Below are 27,904 nucleotides of genomic sequence, written 5' to 3'. Positions count from 1 at the left end.
AAAAGAAAATATAAGAAAGAGCCTGAGAAATGTTCCTGAGGAATGGCAGGGCCGCCCCTTGTTCCCAGAAACCCTTTCAGGAAAAGCACGACTCCACAGAAGGTGTCAGGAGGGGAGAACCTGCATCTGATGTTAGAGGGATACTGAACCCTCTAGAGTCCTTGAGACCCTACAAGCATATAGAAGAAGAGGGAAGGGATCTACACCCATCGTGGCAGCCAGGAATGACCCTCTTGGAACATCTCAGGAGGCTGGAAATCTCTGCCCAAGCAGGTGTGATGCTGAATCCTACTGGAAGAAGGTAGAGGTTTCGCACATACAGCATTGCTCTGACTTCTATAACAATACGCTCTTGGAACTCACTGAGCAATTACTACCTCCCCACTCAGCTCTGCGCCTGGCTGGCTACTAGTAATTTATTGCAAATAAGTCATTTCTCCAATAAGACAGTCGGCTTTTCTACCTCCGAATTCCCTGCAGAGCTTAAGAGCGCTAGGAACCCAGCTGGTCCTCATTAAAGCCCTTCTGAACCCGAATCTTCCCAACCTTCCTGGTCCCACCTCCACCCCTTCATTCCAGGAGTAGGCTCAGGGGAACAGAGCTGGCCAGGCCACTCGCTTCCTTTCCCTTTCTAAAGAGCTGGACTGGCAGATGCTAACAAGGACAGTGAGAGCTTCTGCATCCGCAGATCTGACTGCCTGGCCAAAGAGAACAGGAGCTTCTGTACAGGTAAGCAAGGAATCATTATTAGCAAATTCTCTAATTAGGGTACCCTTTATAGCTCTCCTATAGGAGATATTAATTTGTAAGTTTTAGTCAGACCATGAATCTCAGGGAGAACTGGGAATTTCTAAGAATACTTCCTGAGAAGGGTCTTTGGCAGGAGCCTCTTAAATTCCTGGGTTTTGGTTCCTTCATCTATAAAAAAGTAGGTGTGGGAGGCCAGGTGTAGTGGCTTACAGCTGTAATCCCAGCACTTTGGGAGACCAAGGCAGGTGGATCACTTGAGGCCAGGATTTCGAGACCAGCCTGGCCAACATGGCAAAACCCTATCTGTACTAAAAAAAGAAAAGTACAAAAAAAATTAGCCAGGCTTGGGGGTGCACACCTGTCGTCTCAGTCACTCAGGAGGCTGAGGCACGAGAATCGCTTGAACCTGGGAGGTGGAAATTGCAGTGAGCCAAGATTGTGCCACTGCACTGTAGCCTAGCTGACAGAGTAACACTCTGTCCAAACAAAACACAACAAAACAAAAAAACAGGTAGGTGTGCCAATGCATTACTGTAAGCAGGTGACTTAGACCAGGTGACCTGAGCAAGTACCTTCCAATTCTGTTCTGCTGTGCAATACTGGACCATCTCATTCATCCATGTGCATGACAGTGATGTCGATTTAGAGTAAAAAGACCCATGGTTGACATCCTGGCTTTGGTGCTTACCAGCTGGGTGGTCTTGGGGGAGTCACTTAATCTCTCTGAATTTTCTTATCTGGAAAATGAGGACAATAATAATAATATCTGCACCATACAGATGTGAGCTCCCACATATGGGCATGTTTTCTAAACTGAAAAACACTATTCAAATGTTAGTGATTATTGAAAGACCTTGATGGCTGTAATTTTTTTAAACTTCCCTTTAAATATGTAAATGATTATGATTGACATCAGAAACACAAAAAAAATCACAGCTGCTGGATTTGCTGTTAACGTATCCCCTGCCCAGGGGGATCCACTACCCCATCAGTGCCTCCTGAGACAGGGACTTAAGGGAGCTGGGCAGTAAATGTTGATCTCAGGGTAAAGGCTGAAGGTTTGACCTCCAGGGACACAGGGCGAGGCTATTTTGCCATTCAGCAGAACTTCTCCCACGTTGCTTCTACAATTTGACAGCAGACTCCCAGCAACTATTTCCCTGGTTAATAAACTGGCAGTAAATTGAAACCTTCATTTTTTAGTGCACTTCATGTAAAGGGAGCAGACCCTCTAGAAATGAGTAATCATTTGTACAACTCCTCACAAAATATGCTGATAAACTCACAAAGTTCTGTTATTGCTAAACACTGATTGCATTTCTTTGGGTAAGCACCGTAAAAAAATTTGTTGCAGTTTTTAGAAACAAGATGCCAATTACATTTTAAGTGCTAGAGAGGAGAGAGTAGGGGAGAGGCTTAACCAAGGAAATGCTAACTGGGCATAAACTCTGAAAGAGAGGCCAAGTCAAAAGGCCCAGTTCCAAAACAAGAGCTAAGAAGGCGAGATGGGGCCAGGTGCAGTGGCTTACACCTGTAATACAGCACTTTGGAAGGGCGAGGCAGGTGGATCACCTGAGGTCAGGAGTTCGAGACCAACCTGGCTAACATGGTGAAACCCCCGTCTCTACTAAAAATACAAAAAATTAACCAGGCATGGTGGCTGTAGTGTGCCTTTAATCCCAGCTACTCAGGAGGCTGAGGGAGGAGAATTGCCTGAACCCAGGAGGCAGAGGTTGCAGTGAGCCAAGATGGCGCCACTGCACTCTAGCCTGAGTGACAGAGCAAGACTCTGTCTCAAAAAAAAAAAAAAAAAAAAAGGAGAAGGAGAGATGGACCTTGCAGGGAAACGAAACCTTCCCAAGAGAGCATTGACTTAGGTGGTTCTCAAACTCAAAACCTCAGAGCACCTGGATGGCTAAGGCTTTTCATTGCAGATCATGACACATAGATTTTTTTTTTTTTTTGAGATGGAGTCTTACTCTGTCGCCCAGGCTGGAGTACAGTGGCGTGATCTCGGCTTACTGCCAGCTCTGCCTCCCGGGTTCACACCATTCTCCTGCCTCCGCCTCTCAAGTAGCTAGGACTACAGGCACCCGCCACCACACTGGGCTAATTTTTTTGTATTTTTAGTAGAGACGGGCTTTCACCATGTTAGCCAGGATGGTCTCGATCTCCTGATCTCGTGATCCACCCGCCTCGGCCTCCCAAAGTGCTGGGATTACAGGCGTGAGCCACTGCAACTGGCCAACCCCATTTCTACAAAAAATACAAAAGAAGAATTAGTCGTGTGTGGTGGCGTGCACCTGTAGTTCCAGCTACCAGGGAGGTTGAGGTGGGAGGATCCACTGAGCACACAGCATCAAGGCTGCAGTGAGCTGAGATGGTGCCACTGCACTCCAGCCTGGGCAAAACAAGCACAAACCAAAATTCTAGAGTAGATAAGCAGGAGTCAGCACCAAAGCTTCAGCATGTATAGAAGATAGCAGGAACATTGTAATTCTACCCTGCAGTATGTGCTTTTGTGGGTGGGCGGGTGTGTGTTTGTGTCTGTCTGTCTGCTGTCTGTCTTTGTGCGAGTGAGAGAGAGGCAGACAGAGAAAACTGGGCCAAGACCATATATCACTTTAATAACAGAACTCCTTGGACCAGTTCATAGAACTGTCATTTAAAACCAATGTCCTAGACCAACTCCAACCTTCTTGTTTTCCAGTGCACCCACCCCATACAGGGCCAGCCAGAGCCAGGTGAGAACAGGAAGGGGAGTGGAGAGGGAGAGTGGAGAGGGTCCTGACTCCTGTAGGCTTCATCTGGGCTGGCCCAGCCTTGACCCCATCTTCCCAGGAGCCTCTCAGCCATGGAGTCCTCTAGGGAGGCATTTAGCCCACCTGAGAGCACAGGGAAAAGGCAGGACTGGGGCACCTCCCAGCACCCTCCCAAAAGACTCACACAAGGGCAGGGAGGGGAGAGGGCAGAAAAAAGGTAGGCTTCCTGCTGCTTCCAGCAGCCTCTCTCCTCCTCCCACTCATCCCTCAGCAACCACAGTACTCCCAACCCAGCCCCAGCCTCTCTTCTGTCATTGAGTCTCTAGTGAGAAAGAGGACTCTGAAATCAGGGCCCAAGAGGAGAGACCTGGCGGCTGGGTGGCTGGCCGGTGGGTGGTGACTGTTTCTCAAACACAGTAGTAGGAGGTCCATGAGTTCCGCATCGGAGGCTGCTGCCTCTCCTCTGTTAGTGGAGCTGCTAGAGGCCCCAGGAAGCATGAGGCGGCAGTGTGCAGTGAGACCGGAGGAAACAGCCGGACTCAGAGGAGGGAGTCCTAGACCAAAAGGGAAAGGAACTGGATTCACAGCATGGCTCTACACTAGCCAAGCAACATTTATTTTAGTAAATCACTTAACCATGCAGGGCCTTGATTTTCACTTCTATCAAATGGGGCTAAAATTATCTGCTACTGGAGATTTTTTGTAAGATTTCTATGAGAGGATCGATACATACATTCCCTGTATTATCTACCAACCCCCACCCCTGCCCAACCTGAGAGGAAGATGCTTTTCATGATCATGCCCTAAATTTGTAAAATACTTTATGTAAATAATGTTTTGTTTTGTTTTGTTTTTGAGACAGAGTCTTGCTCTGTCACCCAGGCTGGAGGGCAGTGGCAAGATCTCAGCTCACTGCAACCTCCGCCTCCCAGGTTCAAGTGATTCTTCTGCCTCAACCTCCCAAGTAGTTGGTACATGCCACCATGTCCAGCTAATTTTTGTATTTTTAGTAGAGACGGGGTTTCACCATGTTGTCCAGGCTGGCCTCGAACTCCTGACCTCGTGATCCACCCTCCTCAGCCGCCCAAAGTGCTAGGATTATAGGCATGAGCCACCCCGCCCAGCCACTAATGTGTTTTTATACCCCTTGTCTCACTTGGCCTTCCCATTGAACAGATGAAGGGGAGTGGCTTGCCCGGAGTCACACAATTTACGTCGATGCAGAACCCAAACTGCTAAATGCTGAGCTCTCTCCACAGTGCAGGGAATGTGGCCACTAGTAACTGCCTTAGAGACCAGGGATGAGTGATAGTAACGGATATACACATAAATAACATGACAGGCCTGGCACAGTGGTGCATGCCTATAATCCCAGCACTTTGGGAGGCCAAGGCGGGTGGATCACCTGAGCTCAGGAGTTCAAGACCAGCCTGACCAATATAATGAAACCTTGTCTCTAGTAAATACAAAAAATTAGCCAGGCGTGGTGGCGAATGCCTGCAATCCCAACTACTTGGGAGGCTAAGGCAGGGGAATCACTTGAATCCAGGAGGTGGAGGTTGCAGTGAGCTGAGATTGCACCGTTGTACTCCTGCCTGGGAAACATGAGCAAAACTCCATCTCAAGAAAACAAAAAGTACTACAGATCACTCACTGTAAGCCTAGCACTGTGCTAGGCATTGTACGGGTCTTATTTAATAGCATATAACAATAGCATATAAGCAGCCATGATGGTTATCATCAGGAAACTAAGGTTTACCAAAGTTAGAAACTTGCCCAAGGTCGACACAGGAAAAAGTAGATCTAGGATACAAACTCAGGCTACTCTTACCCAGTTTATCCTTAAATTGATAGAAATCCAGTGGATTCAATGTTTAAGCTTCACTTCTTCCTCCACCCACTCTGGAGAACATGTCCTAGTCCCCTCCCCAGCCCCCAGCAGGACCTGGGCCTAAGGGGTAAGGTTCCTTGCATTGGAGGGACAGGTCCTTTAGAAACCTCCCTGTCCTACTCCTGCCCCCACACTCACCTGAACAGTGTCATGGATCCAGTCCAGAAACTCAGCTACCTTGGCGTAGACACCTGGGTGATTGGGCTCTGCGCAGCCAAGCCCCCAGCTGACCACCCCCACCAGGCGCCAAGTGTCCCCATCTGGGCACACCAGGGGGCCCCCGCTATCTCCCTATGGGATCCAGGCATGGAGACACAGAGAAACAGCCAGTTAGTTCTTCCTGATGGAGAGCACCAGACCACTATGACAAGTGGAATCTCCTTACTGGGCCCCTCCTGCTTCTAGCTGAGATACCTACTGGCCTCAACCCTCCTTAAACCCTTAGTATGAGCTCCAGACTTGCCTAGATGCCCCTCCTTCTAGAGAGGCTGTCTCACACCACCGACAAGCTCAGACCAGGGCAGGGGTCCAAGTCACAGCAGGACCCCTGTCCTCCCACCCCACCTCCACCCCACCCTCACCCCAGCCACCACAGGCCACACCTGACATGCATCAGCTCTTCCGTCCAGGTAGCCAGCACAAAGCATGCGGGGGGTGAGGGCTCCACTGTACACACAAGAGCTGTTGCAGAGCTGAGTGCTGAGCAGGGGCACCACCGTGTCCTGGAGCATGTCCGAGCTGTAAGCTATGAGAGACACCGAGAAAAACTGCAGGGCATAAAGCAAGACCCAGGCAGGCAGAACAGCAAGAGGGGAGGTAATTAGAGTCCCAGGAGACCCACAGAGGCGAGCCTAGGGTGGGAGCTGTGGACCCTGAGCAAGGAAGCAGGAGGCTATCAGACTTGGGGGCTGGGAGTGGGAAGAGGAGGAGGACTCACATATACACCAAATGTGAGACCATGGCGCTCCTGGGACAAGGGGAGGTGGCGTAAAAGGGTCTGAGTTTGGGGAAAACTTTCAGTAGATGTTCGCCCCAGAAAGGCCCAGGCAGGGGAGACTGGAGCCCCCAGTCGTGGCCAAGGGTGATGCCAGGGAAAAACAGGGCTGGCACTGTCATGTGGCCAAGGGATGTGGCCATGCCTCACCCTGGGGAAGAATGCCTCCCACACCCACTCCTGCACCGAGGGCCCAGGGAGCTGACTCACTATGGCTGGAGTCGGTGTGGCCCCAGCCAGACACCCAGCACTGCGAGCCCTTCGGAAAATGCCGCTCCTTGGCTGGCAGGCACACAGCACCCACGGTGTCTGCAGAGAGGCACGTGATCCTGGTCCCCAGTCAGGCTCGGCTTCCCCCATTGCGGAGCCTGGGCGAAGGACCCAGGACTGGCAGGTCCTCCTCACCCCCCTTCTGAAACAGTCCTGGTTCCTGGGTTCCACCAGCCAGACCTCCTAGATGGCTATGCAAGTGGTATACTGTCCCATCTTAGGGGTCCCCTGTCACAGAGGACAGCATGCAAACTGCAGCCCATGCTGCCCCCTCCCCACACCTGGGGATGGAGTAGGGGTGAAAATTCTTTCAGGCCATGGGTACCCAACTTCTAATGAGGACAGTGTTTCCAAAAACATGTGACATATCTGATGGGTGCAGCCATACATGATTTTAGGTAGTACATAGGCATGCCATTGAGTAAACATCCACTTGGGGAGAATGCCATGTCCTTCAATTCTCTTTCAGTCACTCTAACTGCATCACAGAGAAAGACTTCATTTGGGGCTGGTCTGTGCCTTTCTTATAGCCTGCCAACCTCACATCCAAACAGGAGACAGCATGCCCAGGTGCAGCAACGTCTGCAGCAGACTCGGCTACCTAGAACTTCCATACTGATTTCTTTTCATGCTACATATTTTTGTGGTTAGTATCTATTTACTGTAACTAACACAGGTTCTCTAGTTAGGTATAGGCTCTCTAGTTAGGTAAGTAATATAGGTCTTCTAACTAGAGATACTAATTATTATCTATTTACTATATGTATTTTGTATATTTAAATAGTAAATATGCTATTTACTTACTAGACTATATAGTAAATGTACTATTTACTATAACAAAATAAGTATATTTAAAAGAGAAATACTACTACATTAGATATCTATGTAGTATCTACTACTTAGATACTAATATAGTACTAATATATACTAATATAATAGATACTAATATACTACTACATTAGATATCTATGTAGTATCTACTACTTAGATACTAATATAGTACTAATATATACTAATATAGTAGATACTAATATACTACTACATTAGATATCTATGTAGTATCTACTACTTAGATACTAATATAGTACTAATATATACTAATATAGTAGATACTAATATACTACTACATTAGATATCTATGTAGTATCTACTACTTAGATACTAATATANTTTTTTTGAGACAGAATCTTGCTTTGTCACCCAGGCTGGAGTGCAGTGGCACGATCTCAGCTCACTGCAACCTCCGCCTCCCAGGTTCAAGTGATCCTCCTGCCTCAGCCTCCCGAGTAGCTGGGACTACAGGTGCGCACCACCATGCCCAGTTCATTTTTGTATTTTCAGTAGAGATGGGGTTTCACTGTGTTGGCCAGGCTGGCCTTGAACTCCTGACCTCAAGTGATCTGCCCACCTTGGCCTCCCAAAGTACTGGGATTACAGGCATGAGCCACCACGCCCAGCCTTAGAAATATTATCTGTTGAATATAGTTCACATATGTGATAAAATTTGTGAAATGTGTACGGCAATGACTGTTATTTGGGAAACTTAAGGCTACAGGTGATGACAGGAAGGAGTGTTGAGTATATGTGAATGTATATGTGTGTGCACAGTGTGCATGTTTGTGAGTGTGTGTGGTGTGTGTGTGCAGGTGTGTTCATGTGAGCACATATGTGTGAGCATGTGTGAATGCGTGTGAGTCTATGTGCACGTGACTGTGTGAGTGCATGTGTGTGTGTGTTTGTAGGTGAATGTCCACGTGTACGTGTGTGTTGGGGGAAATTGGTTGCTGGTATGGCTGCAGCCTGGGCTCACCTTCTAGGGCAGGTGCAACAGCAGGAATAGCCCTGGCATCAGGCTTAGGAACTGTTTGCCACATGACCTTGAAGACAGTCGCTTCCCTCCCTACACCGCAGTGCCCTTGTCTGTGTCTACCTGTTTCATCTACCTATCAGGGTCGTTATGAGGACTGAAAAAGAAGATATTTGAAAAAAATATATATCTCATAAACTGTAACATGGCACTAAATGGCTAGGACCCAAGACTGGCCTGGGGACAGGAGTGGAGCAGCCTATTGGTGAATGGAGCAGCTGCTTGGGACCTCAAGGCAAAGCCCACCTGCAGCCCAGCCATGAAAAGGGCCTGAACCTTTTTTCCCAAAAGAGCCTGTACAAGAGTTGATAACAATTTCACATCCAGGTGATGCCAAAATTCACTACAGTCCCCAAATAAATAAAATGTTTTAAGGTTTACGGTGTTCAGAGGAAACTTCAGAAATCAGCTCACCACTCTTCCGCCCAGCCCCCACCCTCTCTGGACATAGTCTCCAGCCTGCCCACCCTCAAGCCAGCGCCGCACCTGAGAAGTTGAGAGGGGTCCGGAGCCGCAGGAGGGCGACGTCGTAGTCATGATTCTGGGCGCTGTAGAGGGGGCGTGGGGGATAATCCTCTCCACCACAGCCCCCTGGTGGGGCCTGACGGCACTGTGGCTGACCAGCCCCGCATAAACCCGCCAGCTGGACAGGCGGGACAGCCTGAAACTGCACACAGGGGCCATGCTGAGTGGGGAAGGAAGGGGCAGAAGAGGTGTTCCTAAGTCAAGTAGCAGGTGGAGGAAGCTGGCCAGAGCGGCCATTGGTGGGAGTACCATCAGCGGGCAGTGAGCTTGCAAGCCCCATGGGCCATGCCTCTTAGTATCACCCCAGCAGCTAGCAAGACACTGGGCATGCAGTAGGTGCTTAATAAATGCTCCAGGACTGATGGATGGAGAAGACTATGGGTCATCTGCAACCATCACTCCCTCTTTCCTGCATAACTTCCCTCCAAGTTTTATAGCAAACACATAGAGGGCCTTGTGTCGGAAAAACTTCCCCGGGTCCTGTCTCTCAACTTACTATGTGTGATCGTGAGAGAGGCACTTCTCCCTCCCAGCCTTGGTAAAATGGGGATGACACTCTCTGCCCTGTTCGGCACCAAGAGAAGATCAAAGAGCTATTCACTCATCATTCATTCATTCCTCCAAGTCATATTTATTAAGCACCTACTATATTCCAGGGACTGTTCTAGACCCTGGGGACACAGCAGTGGATAAATCTACAAAGAGATTTAGTGGTAAATAAGACCGAGAGTCCCTGCTCCTGCAGAGATTCCAGTCTAAAGGGGAATAAAGATATTAACCAAATAATTACATGGAAAATGATTGAACCAAAGATAAACCTGAAGAAACACAGGGTGCTGTGAATGTGAAAGTATTTTTAACACTTAAAAGCTAATGAGGCCAGGCGCGGTGGCTCATGCCTGTTATCCCAGCACTTTGGGAGGCCGAGGCAGGCAGATCACCTGAGGTCAGGAGTTCAAGACCTGCCTGTCCAACATGGCAAAACCCCATCTCTACTAAAAATACAAAAAAATTAGCTGAGCATGGTGGCACCTGGCTGAGGCAACAAGAATTGCCTGAACCCAGGAGGCGAAGGTTGCAGTGAGCCAAGATTGTGCCACTGCACTCCAGCCTGGGCAACAAAGTGAGACTCTGTCTCAAAAAAAAAAAAAAGCTGATGAATATAAAGAACAAATCTTCATATTCTTACTGTTATTTGTGCAGATCTGTTCTTGATACTGAATGGAGAGAACTTCACAAACACCTTACCCTCTTGGAGCAAAAAGCTGGAGATGGTTGGACATGAACATTTGACACAGGACACACCAACAGCCAAACAGAAAGGGAAACTGAGGCTCTCTGTCCTCAGCAGCCGCAGAGACTTGCCTGTGCATACAGTGTGCAGCAGTCACCACCCAGTGTGGCGCTAGCACAGAGCCCGCACACGTGTGCCGGGAGCCCAGGGCCACACTGGCCTGCCACGGCCACCGCCCAGGAGCCACAGCCTGCCCGCCGACTATCCGGGAAGCCAGGGGCCTCGCTCCACACTCTGCCAACAGAGATGGGTGAGACAGAAAGAGAGAGAGAGGTGAGCGTCAGCATGGTCCTAACTCTCAGGGAACGTGACCCAGTGCCAAGCCCCAGACAGCCAGTGTGGACAGCTCTCCTTTCTTATTCCTGTTCCTAAGTGTGGGGGATGGGAAGGTAGAAGTGTTGATTTCACCCCTGCCTGCCCCATCCAGCTGTGGGCCTGCTGAGAGCAGAAACTGTGTCTGCATGGAGCCCTGTGTTAGGTATGAAGCCCCGGTCCCTAACACAATGCCGGTCCTGTAGTAGAGGTCGAAGTGTTGGTGTGTGGAAGGATGTCTGAATGGACAGATGAAGAGATGGATAGATGAATGGGAAGACCAATGAAAGGAACTCCACAGATTGCTTCCTGTTTGGTACCTAATTCACCACCTGCCCTTAGTTTCCTGAAGGTGCTAACGGGTCACTCAATAGCCAATAATAATTTCACCTCTGGGGCTTTCCAGAAAAAAGGTGGAGTGGGGGTCAGAGGTCAAGGAAGAGAGTGGCAGGTAGTGAAGGAAGGAGATCATCAGCCCAGATCTGTGGCTGGTGAGGGACATGATGGAGGCTTAGAAAGGGCTCTGCTGGGGCAGAACAGCAACTGCAACAAGGGGCCTGGCAGGCAGATGGGCAGGTGGGCAAGGACCCCCACCCCAGACCCAGCAGAGCCTCACCATAGGGCTCTTCCACACCTGAAGCAGGGGGAACACCCCTTCCTCCCACTGCCACCTCCCCGGGACCAAGACATGACTCACCAGAGCATCTGAGGGAAACAATTCGACCAGAAGTGCAGTTGTTCCTGCAAAACAGAGGTGCCAGCAAGAAGCTGGGCAGGGCCCACCCTGCGGCCACACACATCCAAGGATGTGAAGAATGGGGGAGGTTGGTGGGAGTGGTGGACAGTTCTTAAGGCTGTCATGTAGCCACAGCCTGAAGAATACCACCATTTCCTTCCTGCCCCCACCCAAACACTCAGACCCCTCCTCATCACTGGTCCCCAGGACAGCAGCACACCTCCTGCCTAATCTCCCAGAGGGCAACAGAAGGACTTCATGGTCCTTGCAGATCAACTGGGACATTGATCAACTGTTACCACTAAGTGTCTGAATAAATACACACTCAATGAATGAATGAACGGATAGGTGAGTGCGTGCGTGACTAGGGTTCTTCACCCCATGCTCCTTCCTAGGTGTGCTGTATTCTCCACCCTGGTCCCTCTGCCTGGGCCTTGCATATTCATATTCTTGCTCTCCTCTTTCCCCTTTTCCCTCTTAGCTCTTAGTTCCTTTTTTGACCCAAACTCTTTTCTCTTTATTTATTCACCTCTTGCCCCTAGCAGCCCAATGTCTAGACCCTCTTAGTGTCTCCTACTTTCCCAAATACACAGCCCTCCTGGCTCTCCTGGAGGAGTCAGCCCCACCCCTACTTCCATTTTCCCATTCAGGTATCCAAGACAAGAACCCAGTCAGAACCTTCCCATCTCCAGCCACATTCCTGAGCACAGGAGCTGGACAGGAGGGGCCTGAAGGAACAGTTCAATTTGGAAATGTGGTAATGGGGTGCCCACCAATCTATCCCAGGAGGCTGATAGGCAGCTTGAGGAAGCCTAGGAAGGTGCAAAGACCCTCTCTGCTTGTGCCCCAGTCACACCAGACCATCCCCAGGATCTGGGGAAGGGGTTGCTCCATTCCACAGCCCTCTTCTCTGGGAGACTCTCCAGACTACAAGCAACTCTTAGCCAGAGCAACTCAACCATCTCTCTCCTGAAATATCCAAATTATCCAAATAATGTGTGACAGGATTCAGAGAGCACTGAGCTTGGAGACAGGAGCCTGGTTTCAAGGCTTGACTTGGCTGCTTATTACTTATGTGACCTTGGACAAGACCCTTTAAACTTATTAAGCCTCAGCTTCCTAACCTGTAAAATGGCGACGAGTACCATTTCAAATCTTGTGACAGTAATAACCAACCCTACATTTCCTGTGAAGGGCAAATAGCAGATGTGAAGTGGTGACAGACAGGGCTCATGTGAACTGAGTTTGTTAATTTCTGATTAGGAAATGTTTCTCTTTGTCCTCCTATCTTAGGCCACCAGTGTCCTCACCACCAGGATCCCAAGAAAGGAGATTTTTGCTGGACTGACCACCAGGAAGTAAGGGAACCCACTCACCTAACTGCCTCAGTAGTCCTACCTGGGCTGCCACACCTCCTCCAGAAAGCCTTCCAGTCTAGGAGAGAGCTGAGCAAACTCCTGGGAGCTGTTGAGTTTGATGTCAGTGAGGTTTACTCCCTTGTGGTGAGTGAGTCTTGGCAGAGGAAGGGAATAGAACAGGAAGAAATCATAACTGGAATGTGTACGAGATATAATACTAGTATAGTGACTGCAAGACTGTGATAATGACTACTGCTGGGATTTATCCTTATTAAAAAGCAGTAATACTCCAAACAGAGAAATGGGCTGGGGTACCATTGTGCCCAGAGGCCAAAAGATGGCCAAAAAGACCTCTTGACATTTCCTGAGCACATTGACCAGTGATGGGCAGATAGAGGTCTCCAACTCCCATCCTTCACCAGCCAGCCAGGCCTCCCCCTTCACAGGACCCACACCTGACTCCTGTTACCTGAGATGCCCAAGGCTCCAGCAGACCTGTAGCCCCAGGGTGGGGCTCCAGCCCTCATGGCAGACCAGAAGCCAGTGTGGCCGATCCCTCACTTGCACTTCCAGCAAGAAGTCTTCGCTGTTTATTCTGAAAGATACTGAAATCACAGCATGAAAACCACATGGGGAAGGATGGTGGTAGGGTGGGACAGGAAGAGCTGGACCTAGGACTCTGTAGTACTTGAAGAGGCTTTAATTACAGTATCTGGGTCACCCAGTGCCAAGTTCCCTGCTGCCGGGGAGTGAGACCAGTCCCAAGAGCAATCTCACCCCTACCAGTAGAGCATTTCCATTTTCTATTTTAACCAAGTGCTTTTAAGCGTGCTCTGCCACTTACTGTCACAGCAGCCCTGTGCAATGAGTACTGCCATCCTCTCCATTCTGCAGAAGGAGAACTAAGCCTTGGAGTTTAAGCACCTTCCCCAAGATCACAGGGTCAGGAAGTGATGGATCCAGGACTTAAGTCCAGGTCTTCTGATTTCAAATCTTGTGATAATAATAGTTACCGGTTGTTGAGTGTATGCTTTTTCCAGGCTCTTATGGACTGACTTGTGTCCCCACCCCACCCCTCACACACACACACACATTCATATGTTAAAGCCCCAACCCTCAATGTGACTGGATTTGGAGACAGGGCCTTTAAGAAGGTGATTAAGGTTAAATGAGGTCACGAGGGTGAGGCCCTGATCCAACAGAGTCAATGTTCTTATAAGAGAAAGAGACACCAGAGAGCTCCCTCTCTCCTCAAGAGCAGAGGAAAGGGCCGGGGAGGACACAGGCAGAAGACAGCCATCTACAAACCAGGAAAAGAGCTCTCTCCAGAAACTAAATTTCATAGCACCTTGATTTTGGACTTCTAGCCTCCAGAACTGTGAGAAAATAAATGTGGTTTAAGCCACCCAGTCTGTGGTACTTAGTCATGGCAAACCAAACAGACTACTACACAAGTTCTGTGCTAATATCTTTTCCTAGATTAGTTTGTTTTATCCTTAAAAAATTTATGCAGTAAATATTTGTATTTTCATTTTATGGAGAAGGAAACAGAAGCTACAATAAGTAATGTGCCCAAAGCCACACAAAGACAGACTCCAACCTTATTCTAATGAGGTTATTCTAACCCCTAGCCTCTGGGCAGCATTGTACCTTCTGATCCTCAACTCTTACGTGGAGGAGAGGGGACAATCAGGAGAGGGAGACAGGGGACAAGGTGGGCTAATGTTCCCAGACCCATAGGTGGCCCTGCTGGTCACACATTGGCTCCCACACACACCTGACCCCTCCTCCCCCACATCCCTGACTCACTCTGCCCCAAATGGCAAGTTTCAATCCCTCCTGCCAGCCTAGTCTCTGGACCTTGCCCCAGCTAGAGATCAGGACAGTCCTCAGAGAGTGCTGAAAGCCCCAAATCAGAGATCACCTCTGCAAGGTGACGCCTTGTCACCACCCTCACACTAGAGGAGGGAAATACATATGGTTGGCAGTGAACAGATGGCCCTTCAGAGTCGGTTCTCTTGCCCCCAGCTGTGACAGGTCCCTGCTAGGGAGGGAGGCCCGTAGCCTCAGGGGTGCAGCCCACCTGTTTTGGGAAGTGCAGGGAGCAGAGCTTCCTCACCACTAGCCTCGGAGCAGCTCAAAGTTATCTCCTCATCCTGCAAGGTTCCAGAAATGGGCTGAGAGGCCACAGGACACAGGTACAGCACTTCAGAGAGGAACAAAGAGAAAGGGTCTGATTTCCAAAGGAGGGGGTCAAGGTGCTGACCTCCTCATCAGCCACCTTGCTCTCAGGCAGGTCCCCAACCAACCCACTGAGGAGGGGCACAGCGCTCCATCTCTCTTGGCCTCAGCATCTATCTCTGCCTCTTTGACTCTCCCTTCTCAATCTCTCTCTCTCTCCCTCCCTCTCATTCTCTCTGTCTCTCAGTATGTCTCTGTCTTTCTCTGTGTGTGTTCTCTCTCTATCTCTCTCACTGGGAAAGATTTCCAGAAAAAGTCTGACTAAGGCCTCCTTGGATCATACACTTTGTTCTTCTTTATGTAGAGCCTAGATCCCTCCTGCTGCGATTTCACCCTTTCTCCCCTTGTCTGCGCAGAGTAGATGAGGAAGACACTTGTCCTGTTTACCTTTAATGCCTGCTCAGCACCTGCTTCTCCCTTCCAACCTCCCCCACACCAGGGAAAGGACCCCAGCACTGACCTAGGAGCCAGGAGCCAACACCCACACCGGCCAGCAGCCCCAGGGCTCCCAGCACTGCACAGCCTCGTCGCATGGAATGCCAGCACACCGCCTGAGAAACTGTGGGAAAGGACAGAGGGGTATCTGGGTCCTCTGCTCCTGCCAGCCAGCCTTACTTCACCCTAAGTCACCACCATGGGGCTAGGTACCCACAGAACTCCAACAGGACACCTCCTCCTGTCCCATCAGCCCAGATTAAGGAGGGGGTGGGGGCAGGGGAGGATGGAGAGGGCCTGATCACTGAAGCCCACAAATCCCACTCAATCCCTAAAGTGGGAAATGGGAAGCAAAAGCAGGTCTGGGGATAAAGAGTGAGACAGCCTCTCACCATCAATCATGTGGGGCTGACCCCAAGGAGGATCCAGGAAATGTAGGATGATTGCCCTCCACTGTCCCCACCCTGTCATTCCCTTATGACCCAGTCTGGCCTACTGGGATGCTGCTGGTCTCCAGGCTCTGCTCTGAAGATCCCAGATCCTGGGCCCTCCTCTGCATACTGGGCCTCCACAGGGGCTTGGTCATCCAGCGTCAGGCTCTGGGGAAGTAAGTGTCAGACACCCAGGATTCCCACATCAAGGATTGCTGAGAGAAGTCACAGCCAAGTCCAATTCCCCATTCTTTAACCCCAGTCGTGCTTCCATTGCCACTTGTAAACCTCTATTCATCTTGGGGACTCCCTGTATATTCCCACAAATACCTTGCCAGGCCCCCTGTGCCCTCCTGGGGCCCCTAACCCCACTGTCCTTACTCTCACATGGCCAGTAGCAAACACTTGAATGCAGATTTGGCCCACTCCAAAGCCCGCACTCTTAGCCACTCCTTCATCTTCCATAAACATTGAAGGAATCTGCTAAAGTCCCTTAATACCCTCCTTCAGCTTTAAGATCCCACCCTTCTTCATTCCCTCCTATCTCAGAAGAAGTGCCCCTCCACAAATCACCCACCCACCCATTCATTCATTCCATAGATATTTGATCCAAGTGCACAGGTCACCATAAGGGACACTACTGGGAGTTCAGAATAAACCAGCGCAGACCACTCCCCACTCTGACTGCATCAAAGAACCTGTAGTCTGGTCCTAAAGATAAGTCATGTAAAGCACAATATGTTAAATGACAGAAGAAGAGTTCAGCTAAACTACCTGATACAGTTTAGCTGTGTCCCACCCAAAATCTCATCTTGAATTGCAATCCAAATTGGAATCCCCATGTGTTGGGGTAGGGACCTCGTGGGAGGTGATTAAATCATGGAGGCAGTTCCCAAATGTTGTTCTCATGATAGTGAGTGAGTTCTCACGAGATCTGATGGTTTTACATGGAGCTTTTCCCCTCTCCACTCTGCACTTCTCTCTCCTGTAACCATGTGAAGAAGGACATGTTTGCTTCCCCTTCTGCCATGATTGTAAGTTTCCTGAGGCCTCCCAGCCATGCGGAACTGTGAGTCAAACCTCTTGTTTTATAAATTACTCAGTCTCTAGTAGTCCTTTATAGCAGTGTGAGAACAAATTAATACAGTAAATTGGTGCTGCTGTAAAGATACCTAAATATGTGGAAGTAACTTTAGAACTGGGTAACAGGTAGAGGTTGGAATAGTTTGGAGGGCTCAGAAGAAGACAGGAAGATGTGGGAAAGTTTAGAACTTCCTAGAGACTTGTTAAATGGTTTTGACCAAAACACTGATAGTGATGTGGACAATGAAGTTCAGGCTGAGGTGGTCTCAGATGGAGATGAGGAACTTCTTGGAAACTGGAGGAAAGGTGACTCTTGCTATGCTTTAGCAAAAAACTGGAGGCATTTTGCCCCTGCCCTAGAGATCTGTGGAACTTTGGTTGTTTTTTGTTTGTTTTTCTTTTTTGGGGGGCAGGGAGCAGGGAGTGTTTTGTTCAACTTTATTGAGGCATAATCCACATTCAAAATATTGCATACATTTTAAGTTCTCAGATCAATAACTTTGACAAAGATATAACCCACATGATCAACACAGTCAAAATATAGGACATTAAGGTCACCCCAGAAATTTTCCTTCTGCCTTTTTGCAGTTAACTCCTCCCCAACCCACAGCCCTGGAAAATCACTGATCTGTTTCTCTCACTGTATATTAGAGTTCCCTTTTTTATAGTTTCATATAAATGAAACCATGTGACATATAGTCTATTTTTTTATTTTACTTTAACTTCCAGGATACATGCGCAGAACATGCAGGTTTGTTACATAGGTATACATGTGCCATGGTGGTTTGCTGCACCTTTCAACCTGTCATCTAGGTTTTAAGCCCCATATGCATTAGATATTTGTCCTAATGCTCTCCCTCCCCTTGTCCCCAGTCCCAGACAGGCACCGGGGTGTGTTGTTCCGTTCCCCATGTCCATGTGTTCTCATTCTTCAGCTCCCACTTATGAGTGAGAACATGTGGTTTGGTTTTCTGTTTCTGTGTTAGTTTGCTGAGAATGATGGCTTCCAGCTTCATCCATATCTCTGCAAGGGACATGATCTCATTCTTTTTTATGACTGCATAGTATTCCATGGTATATATGTGCCACATTTTCTTTATCTAGTCTATCATTGATGGGCATTTGAGTTGGTTCCAAGTTTTTGCTATTGTAAATAGTGCTGCAGTAAACATAAGTGTGCACGTGTCTTTATGGTAGGATGATTCATAATCCATTCAGTATACACCCAGTAATGGGACTGCTGGATCAAATGGTATTTCTGGTTCTAGATCCTTGAGGAATCACCACACTTTCTTGAGATCTGTGGATCTTTGGACTTGAGAGAGATGATTTAGGGTATCTGGCAGAAGAAATTTCTAAGCAGCAAAGTGTTCAAGAGGAAACAGAGCATAAAAGTTTGGAAAATGTGTAGCTTGATGATGTGATAGAAAAGGAAAACCCATTTTCTGAGAAGAAATTCAAACCTGCTGCAGAAATTTGCACAAGTAATGAGGAGCTAAATGTTAATCACTAAGACAATGAGAAAAATCTCTCTAGGGCATGTCAGAGACTGCACAGCAGTCCTTTCCATCACAGGCCCAGAGGCCCAGGAGAGAAAAAATGGTTTTGTGGCCCAGGCCAGGACCCCCCTGTTCTGTGCAGCCTGGCACATAGTACCCTGTGTCCCAGCTGCATCAGCTCCAGCTGTGGCTAAAAGGGGCCTAGGTACAGCTCAGGTTATTGCTTCAGAGGGTGCAAGCCCAAGCCTTGGCAGCTTCCACGTGGTATTGAACCTGTGGGTGCATAGAAGTTAAGAACTGAGGTTTGAAAACCTCCACCTAGATTTCAGAGGATATATGGAAACACCTGGATGCCCACGCAGAAGTTTGCTGCAGGGGTAGAGCCCTCATGGAGATCCTCTGCTAGGGCAGGATGGAAGGGAAATGCAAGGTTGGAGCTCCCACACAGAGTCCCCACTGGGGCACTGCCTAGTGGAGCTGTGAAAAGAAGGCCATCGTCTTCCAGACCCCAGAATGGTAGATCCACCAACTGCTTGCACTGTGAGCCTGGAAAAGCCGCAGGCACTCAACACCAGCCCATGAAAGCAGCCAGGAGTGGGGCTGTGCCCTGCGAAGCCACAAAGACAGAGCTGCCCAAGGTCATGGGAGCCCACCTCTTATATCAGTGTCACCTGGATGTATGACATGTAGTCAAAGGAGATAATTTTGGAACTTTAAGGTTTAACGATTGCCCTATTGGATTTCAGACTTGCATGGGGACTGTAACCCCTTTGTTTTGGCCAATTTCTCCCATTTGGAATAGGTGTATTTACCCAATGCCTGTATCCCATTGTATCTAGGAAGTAACTACCTTGCTTTTGATTTTACAGGCTCATAGGCAGAAGAGACTTGCCTTGTCTCAGATAAGACTTTGGACTTGGACTTTTGGGTTAATGCTGGAATGAGTTAAGACTTTGGGGGACTGCTGGAAAGGCATGATTGTGTTTGAAATGAGGACATGAGATTTGGGAGGGATCAGGATAGAATGATATGATTTGGCTCTCCCTTCACCCAAAATCTCATTTTGAATTGTAATTTTGAATTGTAATTACCATGCACTGGGGGAGGGTCCTCGTAATAGGTGATTGGATCATGGGGCAGTTCCCCTATGCTGTTCTCATGATAGTGAGTTCTCACAAGATCTGATGGTTTTATAAGGGGCTTTGCCCCTTTCCTCTGCCCTTCTTTCTCCTGCCACCGTGTGAAGAAGAGTGTGTTTACTTCCCCTTCCACCATGATTGTAAGTTTCCTGAGGCTTCCCCAGCTATGCAGAACTATGAGTCAATTAAACCTCTTTCCTTTATAAATTACCCAGTCTCAGACAGTTCTTCATAGCAGTGTGAGAACAGACTAATACACTACCATCATCATCCAAAAGAATAAGAGCTTACTTCTCATTGAGGTGATCACAGAAGGCTTCCTAGAAAAAGCAGCCTCTGAGGCCCACAGGGATGAAGAGGGTTTCAGCTTCTATACATGGGCATTGGGTAGTCCAGACAAAGAGTATTGGATTAGCAAAGGCATGGGGATAAGAAAGCATAGAGCAGAGTAAGTCATATGTGTGCCTGAAGCTCATGAGTCATGAAGAGGAGTAATGAAAATAAGATCTTAAAAAAAACACCAGACAGTTCAAAGCTAGGTCTACAACCTACTGTGTGAACGTGGACAACTCAGGCCATCTCTTCAAATTTCAATTGTCTCATTTGTAAAATAAGAGTAATAACTCCTTCTTCCCAGGAATAATCTCCCTCCTCGAGTATCTTGTCTCCCTCAGTTATTCTCCACGCCATAAAGTCAGAGTAATCTTTCTAAAATGCACATGTGAGCATGTGAGCCCCATCTCTACCCTATGAGTCTTTGTGGCCTTCAGGATCAAACCAGATCTCCGTGGCATGGCTCACAAGGTCCTCCATGATCTCGCCCTGCCTCACCTCTCCATCCTCACTGTCAGCACTTGCTCCCTCCACAGCAAAATTTGGGGTCACACTGACATACATGCCATACCTCAGTACCTTCAGTCACTCTCACAACAGAGAGACTTTGCACCTGCTCTCCCCTTCCCCATGTAACTGACTCCTACTGACCCTTCAAGACTCAGCACAGACGTCACTTCTCCAGGAAGCTTCCTTCAATGCATACAGCACCTGTTGGGCCCTATATTGTGCTCATTTACTTCCTTTTCTCTCCTTCCTCACTGGTTTTTGCATCCCAGGGCTAAGCACAGGGCCTGGCACAAAGTGGGAATTCAGTTAAAGTATATTAAAGGAGGGAAGGAAAGATGGGAAACAGGGATGGAGAGAGAGGGGGAGGTACAAATAAGAAAACGTGAATTAACATGGCTTTATAAATTGTAAAGCCCAATACAAATGTTAAGTATAATAATATTAATAAGAACTACACATAAGCTGTGGATCCTTCCCCCCAAAATTTATAATCCAGTAAGGTAGATAAGATCTCTCAAAACTGAAGCAACTCCCATTTCCCCTGCAGACTCCCGTCTCCCCTGCGTCTTTCCCTATCAACACATAGGGTTGTACCCAATGAGAATAAAAGCCTGAAACGCTGACTCCAAGACAGCATTGGCTTAAATGTGATTTTCATGTGTCGCATGAAATGTTCTTTTCACACCAAAACCTCCCCAGTCATGCCTTCGTACTCCACTGATCTAGTCTTCCTAACCCTCTGGCAGAAGGAAGGAAAGGCTTTGTCAGACTCACGTAGGTCAGTCACCTCCAAATTGTCCCAAAAATCATTCCACTGGACCCAAAGCACCCATACCAGTTCAGCTCACAGCCAGGGCAGCAGCCCCAGCACCTTGCCTATAGAAGGAGCTACCAGCCCCACCTCCCTATTCCCCATACCAGCCACAGCCCAGAACCTATAGGACTGGACCTCCCAAGAGCTGCAGGCCTTGCTTTTCCAGGAGAAACAGAGGTCATGGTTTCTATCATACCACACACATTCTTTCTTGTGCCTAGAGATGAGACTCACATGACACAGGCAGCGAAGCTGGATGACAGCAGGCTTGGGAGAGCCAGTCAAGCACCCATAAGAGAGTAGAGAAGCAGCAACAGAGGATGAGGTTTGGATTTCTTCTCTGGGGTTGTGTGATTGCCCTTGAGCTGATGTCCCTCTGAGTGGAGAGGCAGGCCTGATCTAGAGAATTCCAGGGCATGGCCAGTCTTTTCTCCTGCCTCAGTACCAAGGAAGCTTGGCTTTAAAGCCAGCCTCTGAACAAACTGGCCTCACCTCATGTACTGCTCCACCTCAAAATTCAACTGCCCAAGCTCATGTGCTAGCCTAAAAAAAAAGGCCTTTAAAATTATAGGACTCCTTGTTCCTCTTTTTGAGTGGAAGTTCAAAGTAATAATGATTTGTTGAGCACCACGTATGTGCAAAGCACTTGATAGGTCTAAGAGGGACAAAAGAGGAGAATAAAAGGCAGTCCCTGGGGAGGAAACAGGAAATTGGCCGCACAGTGCCCCTGTTAGGATCCAGCCCCTGTACCAGAGCTGCCTCAGGAGGCTCTTTCCACCAGCCTAGAATGCCAAGGGCAGAGAAGGGAGAGAGAAAGAAAGGGAGACAGGCCACAGCAGGGGTGGCACAGAGGCATAGCCTTACCATAAGGGTCAGTGACACTGTTGTAAAGCCTCAGGGTCTACTAGGCAGCGTTCTGCTCCTGTTCTCAGGCCAGCATTGATTAAAGCTAGCCCAGCAAGCTTGGTTGGAAGATGAGGTCTCCCTGGTTCACACATGGCCCCTCCCTGTATCCCTACTCCAACACTCACACAGACACGCGCCACAGAGACAATGAACGCTGCTCAGGACCCATGAATAGGCCCCTTGTTGCAGGAAAGGAGCACAAGGGCTGGGCTGGGCTAGGCAACCCCAGCTCCTCCCATGTGCTAACTGGAAACGCAGAAACAGAGGAAAAGGTTATGGGGAGGAGGGGAGGCCAACTACTGTTGCTTAGCAACAAGGTCCCTTGTGCCAAAAAGTGTGCCCCAGGCATGCTGGCAGAATTCTCCCTTCCTGCTGACAGAGCTGTATTGGGGAGACTGATACTAGCATTTGTTGAAACATTTCTGAGCCCTCTGGATTTTATCTCGCCTCCATTTGGGTTGGCTTTTCTAGCAGGCTGAGGCTGTCACTATGTTGGAATTGTTGGGGTGATGATAGAAGATCTTTGTCACCTCTTGCTCCAGGGCCACATCTGTCACTCCAATACCAGGGAAGTGGGGCCTCTGCCCCTGTCTGCCCTGGGAGCCAGTTGAAGCAGGAGCCCCTCAGTGCTTTCTTCTTTCAAAGCACAAGGTGACCCAGCTGAGCCCACACAGGCCTAAACACACCTGGGAGCAGGCACATCTCTTTAGACAAGGAGGCAGAATAGGTCCTAGGGAAGGTAAACACAGGTGGGGCTTCCTTTCCTCCAACTGGCTGCTCAAAAACCCCTCAGATGGGAAAGTTAAGAATATAGGCTTTAGAGAAAAGGCCTTCATCCAACCTCAATTCTCCCACTTCCCTTACTCAGCCTCACCTGTAAAATGAGGATAATAGTATTTACCTCATAGGTTGATGTTACAATTCATTGAGATATTGCCTATAAAGCCCATAGCCTGGTGTCTAGCACAGACTGTATTCAGCAAACTGTAGCTGCTATTGTTATTGTTGTTGTTGCTGAATATCACCCACACAGGATTTAACTTTTTGCTCCCTATTTTCCTCATACACTGTATTAGTCAGTTCTTGCACTGTTGTAAATAAATACCTGAGACTGGATAATTTCTAGGGAAAAGAAGTTTAATTGACTTACGGTTCCACAGGCTGTACAGGAAGCAGTGACTTCTGCTTCTGGGGAGGCCTCAGGAAGCTTCCAATCATGGTGAAAGACAAAGGGGGAGTAAGGCCTCTAACATGGCAGGAGCAACAGCATGAGAGAGACGGGGGAGGTGCCACACACTTTTAAACAACCAGATCCCATGAGAACTCTCACGAGAATAGCACCAAGTGGATGATGAATCATGAAGGTTTCTTGATCATGAAGGATCCACCCCCATGATCAAATCACCTCCCATCAGGGGCCACTTTTAACACTGAGGATTATAATTTGACATGAGATTTGGGTTGGGACACAGATCCAAACTATATCATACACTCAGTGTGTCAACTCTGAACTTATGGTCATCACACCAGGGCACACATAAGACAATGAAGAGACAGAGGTCAGCTGTGAATTATAGAAGAAGGAGAGAATATTCTTCAGACTACAAACCTGAGTATCTACTGTGTGTCAGAAACTAGCCTGGGCATGGGGGATGAACAAGTCAAAGACTGGGTGCTTACAGACTGAAAAAAGGGATAGAAACAGATGTAACTAATTGTTACTATGAAAAGTGAAATAACAAAGGCATAAACCCAGAGGTATGAGAATAGAGGAATAGCTGCCCTGAGGATACAAAGAAGAGGGCTTCGCAATGGAGGAGACATTTGAACTGAGTTTTGAGAAGTGACAAAGCAATCACAGAGAAGGACATTTAAAATATATTGCAGGTAATGTCAATGAAAATGGTAGGAGTAAAATCCTCTGAAAATTCCCTCCTCCCTAAAAGCAATGAGAAAATGGCAAAATGGTGAGAATCAAATTTTCAGAACTCTGGAAATTAATCAAAAGTTTATAGCAATCTGGGAAGTCTTCGTTCAAGAAAAAAAAAAATGACATAATTTTAGTAAGAAGAGTGAGCCTTGTGGCATTTTAACTTGTTACAATTCCAGCCCCCTCACCCCAACTCTGCAGTAGCCTTGATAACCAACAAACCACAATCACCATGGAAACCAGCAGCCTGGCAGCTACAAGAAGTGGTAGAACAGCCTTGGAGTTCCTTCAAATCCTCATCCCCAGAGAGTTGTAATTATTTGACCTGTCTAGTGGTTCCCTGGAAGATACCATTTGCAAGACTGTCTTTATTTCATCTGTCTCAAAACTTGCCTGGAGTGAACAGCTTTTTCTTCAAGGGTATTTGTTGAAAACAACTGGAGACAATTGTTGGACTTTGTGGTTGCCTAAAACAATGGATGACAGTTGAGGCAAAAAAAAAAACAAAACAAAACAAAACAAAAAAACAGGCTAACCAAAACCTTAAAAAGAAAATCTGGGGGAATAAAATATCTATAAAGGGCCTTGAGCCTTGAAAGGCTCTGAAATATTCCTAGGAATATAGAAAGCCATATGTACGCACAGGAGGGTGCACATGCCTAGGGCTGTGCACATTTGCAGGAAAAAACTAAGGAAGGTCCTGAGCTCTCAACCTGGGCTAAGCTTAAGGCTCTGCCCAAGCAGGAATGCTAAGGTGGAGTTGTCAAAATGTCCTGTCTGAGTGTTGAAGGCACGTTCCAACATATGCACAGAGCCGCTCTGCAAAAACAAGGTGACTTATTGGTTCCAAACATCAAGGCACCCTCTGTCAAATTATTAGCTAAACACTAAGCAGAAATTTCAGTGGCCACACATGACAAAAATACAGACTTTGCAGGATTAGCTCAGAAAAGTCGCTAAACCCACAAAGAAGCAACATCAACAACAACAAACCCCGAGGAAGGGCAAGAATCTTATTTCCAAAGTTGCTGTATCATATTATGTTATTTAAAATGCAGCTTTCAGTAAGAAATTATGAGGCACACAAAGAAACAAGAAAGTAAGGCACATACACAGGGGAAAAAAATAATTGATAAAACTGTCCCTGAGGAAGCACTTTAAATCATCTATTCTATATACATTCAAAGAACTAAAGAAAATCATATCCAAAGAACTAGAAAAAGGTGTGAGAATAATCTTATCAGGAAACGAATATCAATAAGGAGATCGAAATTATGTATTTTTTAAAGAACCAAATATAAATTCTAGAGTTGAGTAGTACGATAACTGAAAGGAAAAATTTACTAGAGGGGCTCAAAAGCAGATCTGAACAGGCAGAAGAAAGAATCTGTGCATTAAAGATATGTGAATTGATATTATACAGTCTAAGGGATAGAAAGGAAAAAATAATGGAGAAAAATGAACAAAGATTCAGAGACATTTGAGATAACATCAAAAATGTACTCTGTGTGTGTGTGTGTGTGTGTGTGTGTGTGTGTGTGTGTGTGTGTAATGAGCATTCAAGAAAGAGAGAAGCAGAAATAATATTTGAAAAAATAATGACCAAAAACTTTCCAAATTTGATGAAAAATATCAATCTGCACATGGAAAGAAACTCAATAAACTCCAAGTGGGATATATCAAAGAGATCCACACATAAACACATCATAATCAAATTGTTTAAGGCCAAAGACAAGAAAGATTCTTGGAAGCAGCATGAGGAAAGCAACTTATCACATACAAAGCGATCCTCAATCAACAGTTTAACAGTTAAGAGTTGGCTTCTCATCAGAAACCATGGAAGCCAGAATGGCACATTCAAATTCCTTAAAGAAAAAGATTGTCAACCAAAATTCTGTATCTAGCAAAACTATCCTTCAAAAGTGAAAAAGTAATTAAGATAATCTCAGGTAGACAAAAACTGAGAGAATTCATTGCTAGTGAACCTGTCCTACAAGAAATACAGTCATGTGCCACATATTCAACAGTGATCCCACAAGATTATAATGAAGTTTTTATACTGTATTTTTAATGTATCTTTTCTATGTTTAGATACATAAATACTTAGTATTGTGTTACAACTGCCTTCAGTATTCAGTATGGTAATATGCTATCCAGGTTTGTAGCCTCAGAGCAATAGGCTATGCCACACAGCCTAGGCGTGTAGTAGGCTATACCATCTAGGTTTCTGTAAGTACACTCTATTTCACACAGTGAAAAACCGCATAACAACACAGTTCTCAGAATGTATCTCCAACATTAAGAGATGCATGACTATACTAAAGGGAGTCCTTAAGGCTGAAATAAAAAGATACAAGACAGTAAATTAATCCATATTAAGAAATAAAAAATGCTAGTGAAGGTGGGTGAATCACTTGATGTCAGGAGCTCAAGACCAGCCTGACCAATATGATGAAACCCCTTCTCCACTAAATATACAAAAATTAGTCAGGCATGGTGGCATGCGCCTGAAATCCCAGCTACTCAGGAGGCTGAGGTGGGAGAATCGCTTCAGCCCAGGAGGCGGAGTTTGCAGTGAGCTAAGATCACACCACTACACTCCATCCTAGGTGACAGAGATAGACTCCATCTTGAAAAAAAAAAAAAAGTCAATCCCTTAAGAATATATAATAATTATAAATATATGCACCTGCACCTAACAGAGCCCCAAAATATATAAAGCAGAAACTGTCAGGGAAAAACAGACAATTCAACAATAATAGTTGGATACTTCAAACCCCACAATAATGGATAGAACAACCTACCCAGGGCTGCCCAGCTTGCCTCAACTTGCCATCCTCTTACTCATCATGAGTTGGCCCAGGTCATGGCCATGGTGACCAAGGCCAAGGTGACCATGTGCACCTGCCTACTCCTTGGATATAGCAGCTTATTTCTTTTTTTTTTTTTAATTATACTTTAAGTTCTAGGGTACATGTGCACAACGTGCAAGTTTGTTACATAGGTATACATGTGCTATGTTGGTTTGCTGCACCCATTAACTCGTCATTTACATTAGGTATTTCTCCTAATGCTATCCCCTCCCAGACCCCCTACCCGATGACAGGCCCCAGTGTGTGATGTTCCCTGCCCTGTGTCCAAGTGTTCTCACTGTTCGATTCCCATCTATGAGTGAGAACATGCAGCGTTTGGTTTTCTGTCCTTGTGATAGTTTGCTCAGAATGATGGTTTTCAGCTGCATCCATGTCCCTGCAAAGGACATGAACTCATCCTTTTTTGTGGCTGCATAGTATTCCATGGTGTGTATGTGCCACATTTTCTTAATCCAGTCTATCATTGATGGACATTTGGGTTGGTTCCAAGACTTTGCTGTTGTGAATAGTGCCACAATAAACATACATGTGCATGTGTCTTTGTAGTGGCATGCATTATAATCCTTTGGGTATACACCCAGTAAAGGGATTGCTGGGTCAAATGGTATTTCTAGTTCTAGATCGTTAAGGAATCACGACACTGTCTTCCACAATGGTTGAACTAGTTTACACTCCCACCAACAGTGTAAAAGCATTCCTATTTCTCCACATCCTTTCCAGCATCTGTTGTTTCCTGACTTTTTAATGATCACCATTCTAACTGGTATGAGATGGTATCTCATTGTGCTTTTGATTTGCATTTCTCTGATGACCAGTGATGATGAGCATTTTTTCATGTGTCTGTTGGCTGCATAAATGTCTTCTTTTGAGAAGTGTCTATTCATATCTTTCACCCGCTTTTTGATGGGGTTGTTTATTTTTTCTTGTAAATGTGTTTAAGTTCTATGTAGA

General features: G+C 47.0%; 1 protein-coding gene across 1 annotated transcript; it reads right to left on the bottom strand.

The window, feature by feature from the left end:
- Positions 1-3,352: 3,352 nt before the first annotated feature.
- TMPRSS5 (transmembrane serine protease 5) lies at positions 3,353-22,224 on the bottom strand. Its single transcript, XM_017883270.1, is given in 14 exon segments — positions 3,353-4,066; positions 5,542-5,694; positions 6,006-6,148; positions 6,608-6,706; positions 9,021-9,093; positions 9,096-9,201; positions 10,425-10,587; positions 11,363-11,406; positions 12,800-12,913; positions 13,229-13,364; positions 14,843-14,965; positions 15,461-15,559; positions 15,932-16,034; positions 22,109-22,224. Coding segments are annotated over 14 exon segments (1,374 nt in total). The 5' UTR covers positions 22,112-22,224; the 3' UTR covers positions 3,353-4,051.
- Between the last annotated feature and the right edge of the window lie 5,680 nt (positions 22,225-27,904).

Source organism: Rhinopithecus bieti, unplaced genomic scaffold, assembly GCF_001698545.2.
Source record: "Rhinopithecus bieti isolate Rb0 unplaced genomic scaffold, ASM169854v2 scaffold_11964, whole genome shotgun sequence".
In the NCBI taxonomy this organism is placed as follows: Eukaryota; Metazoa; Chordata; class Mammalia; order Primates; family Cercopithecidae; genus Rhinopithecus; species Rhinopithecus bieti.
The sequence above is the reverse complement of the archived record's forward strand: the minus strand, read 5'-3'. Positions and strand labels throughout refer to the sequence as shown.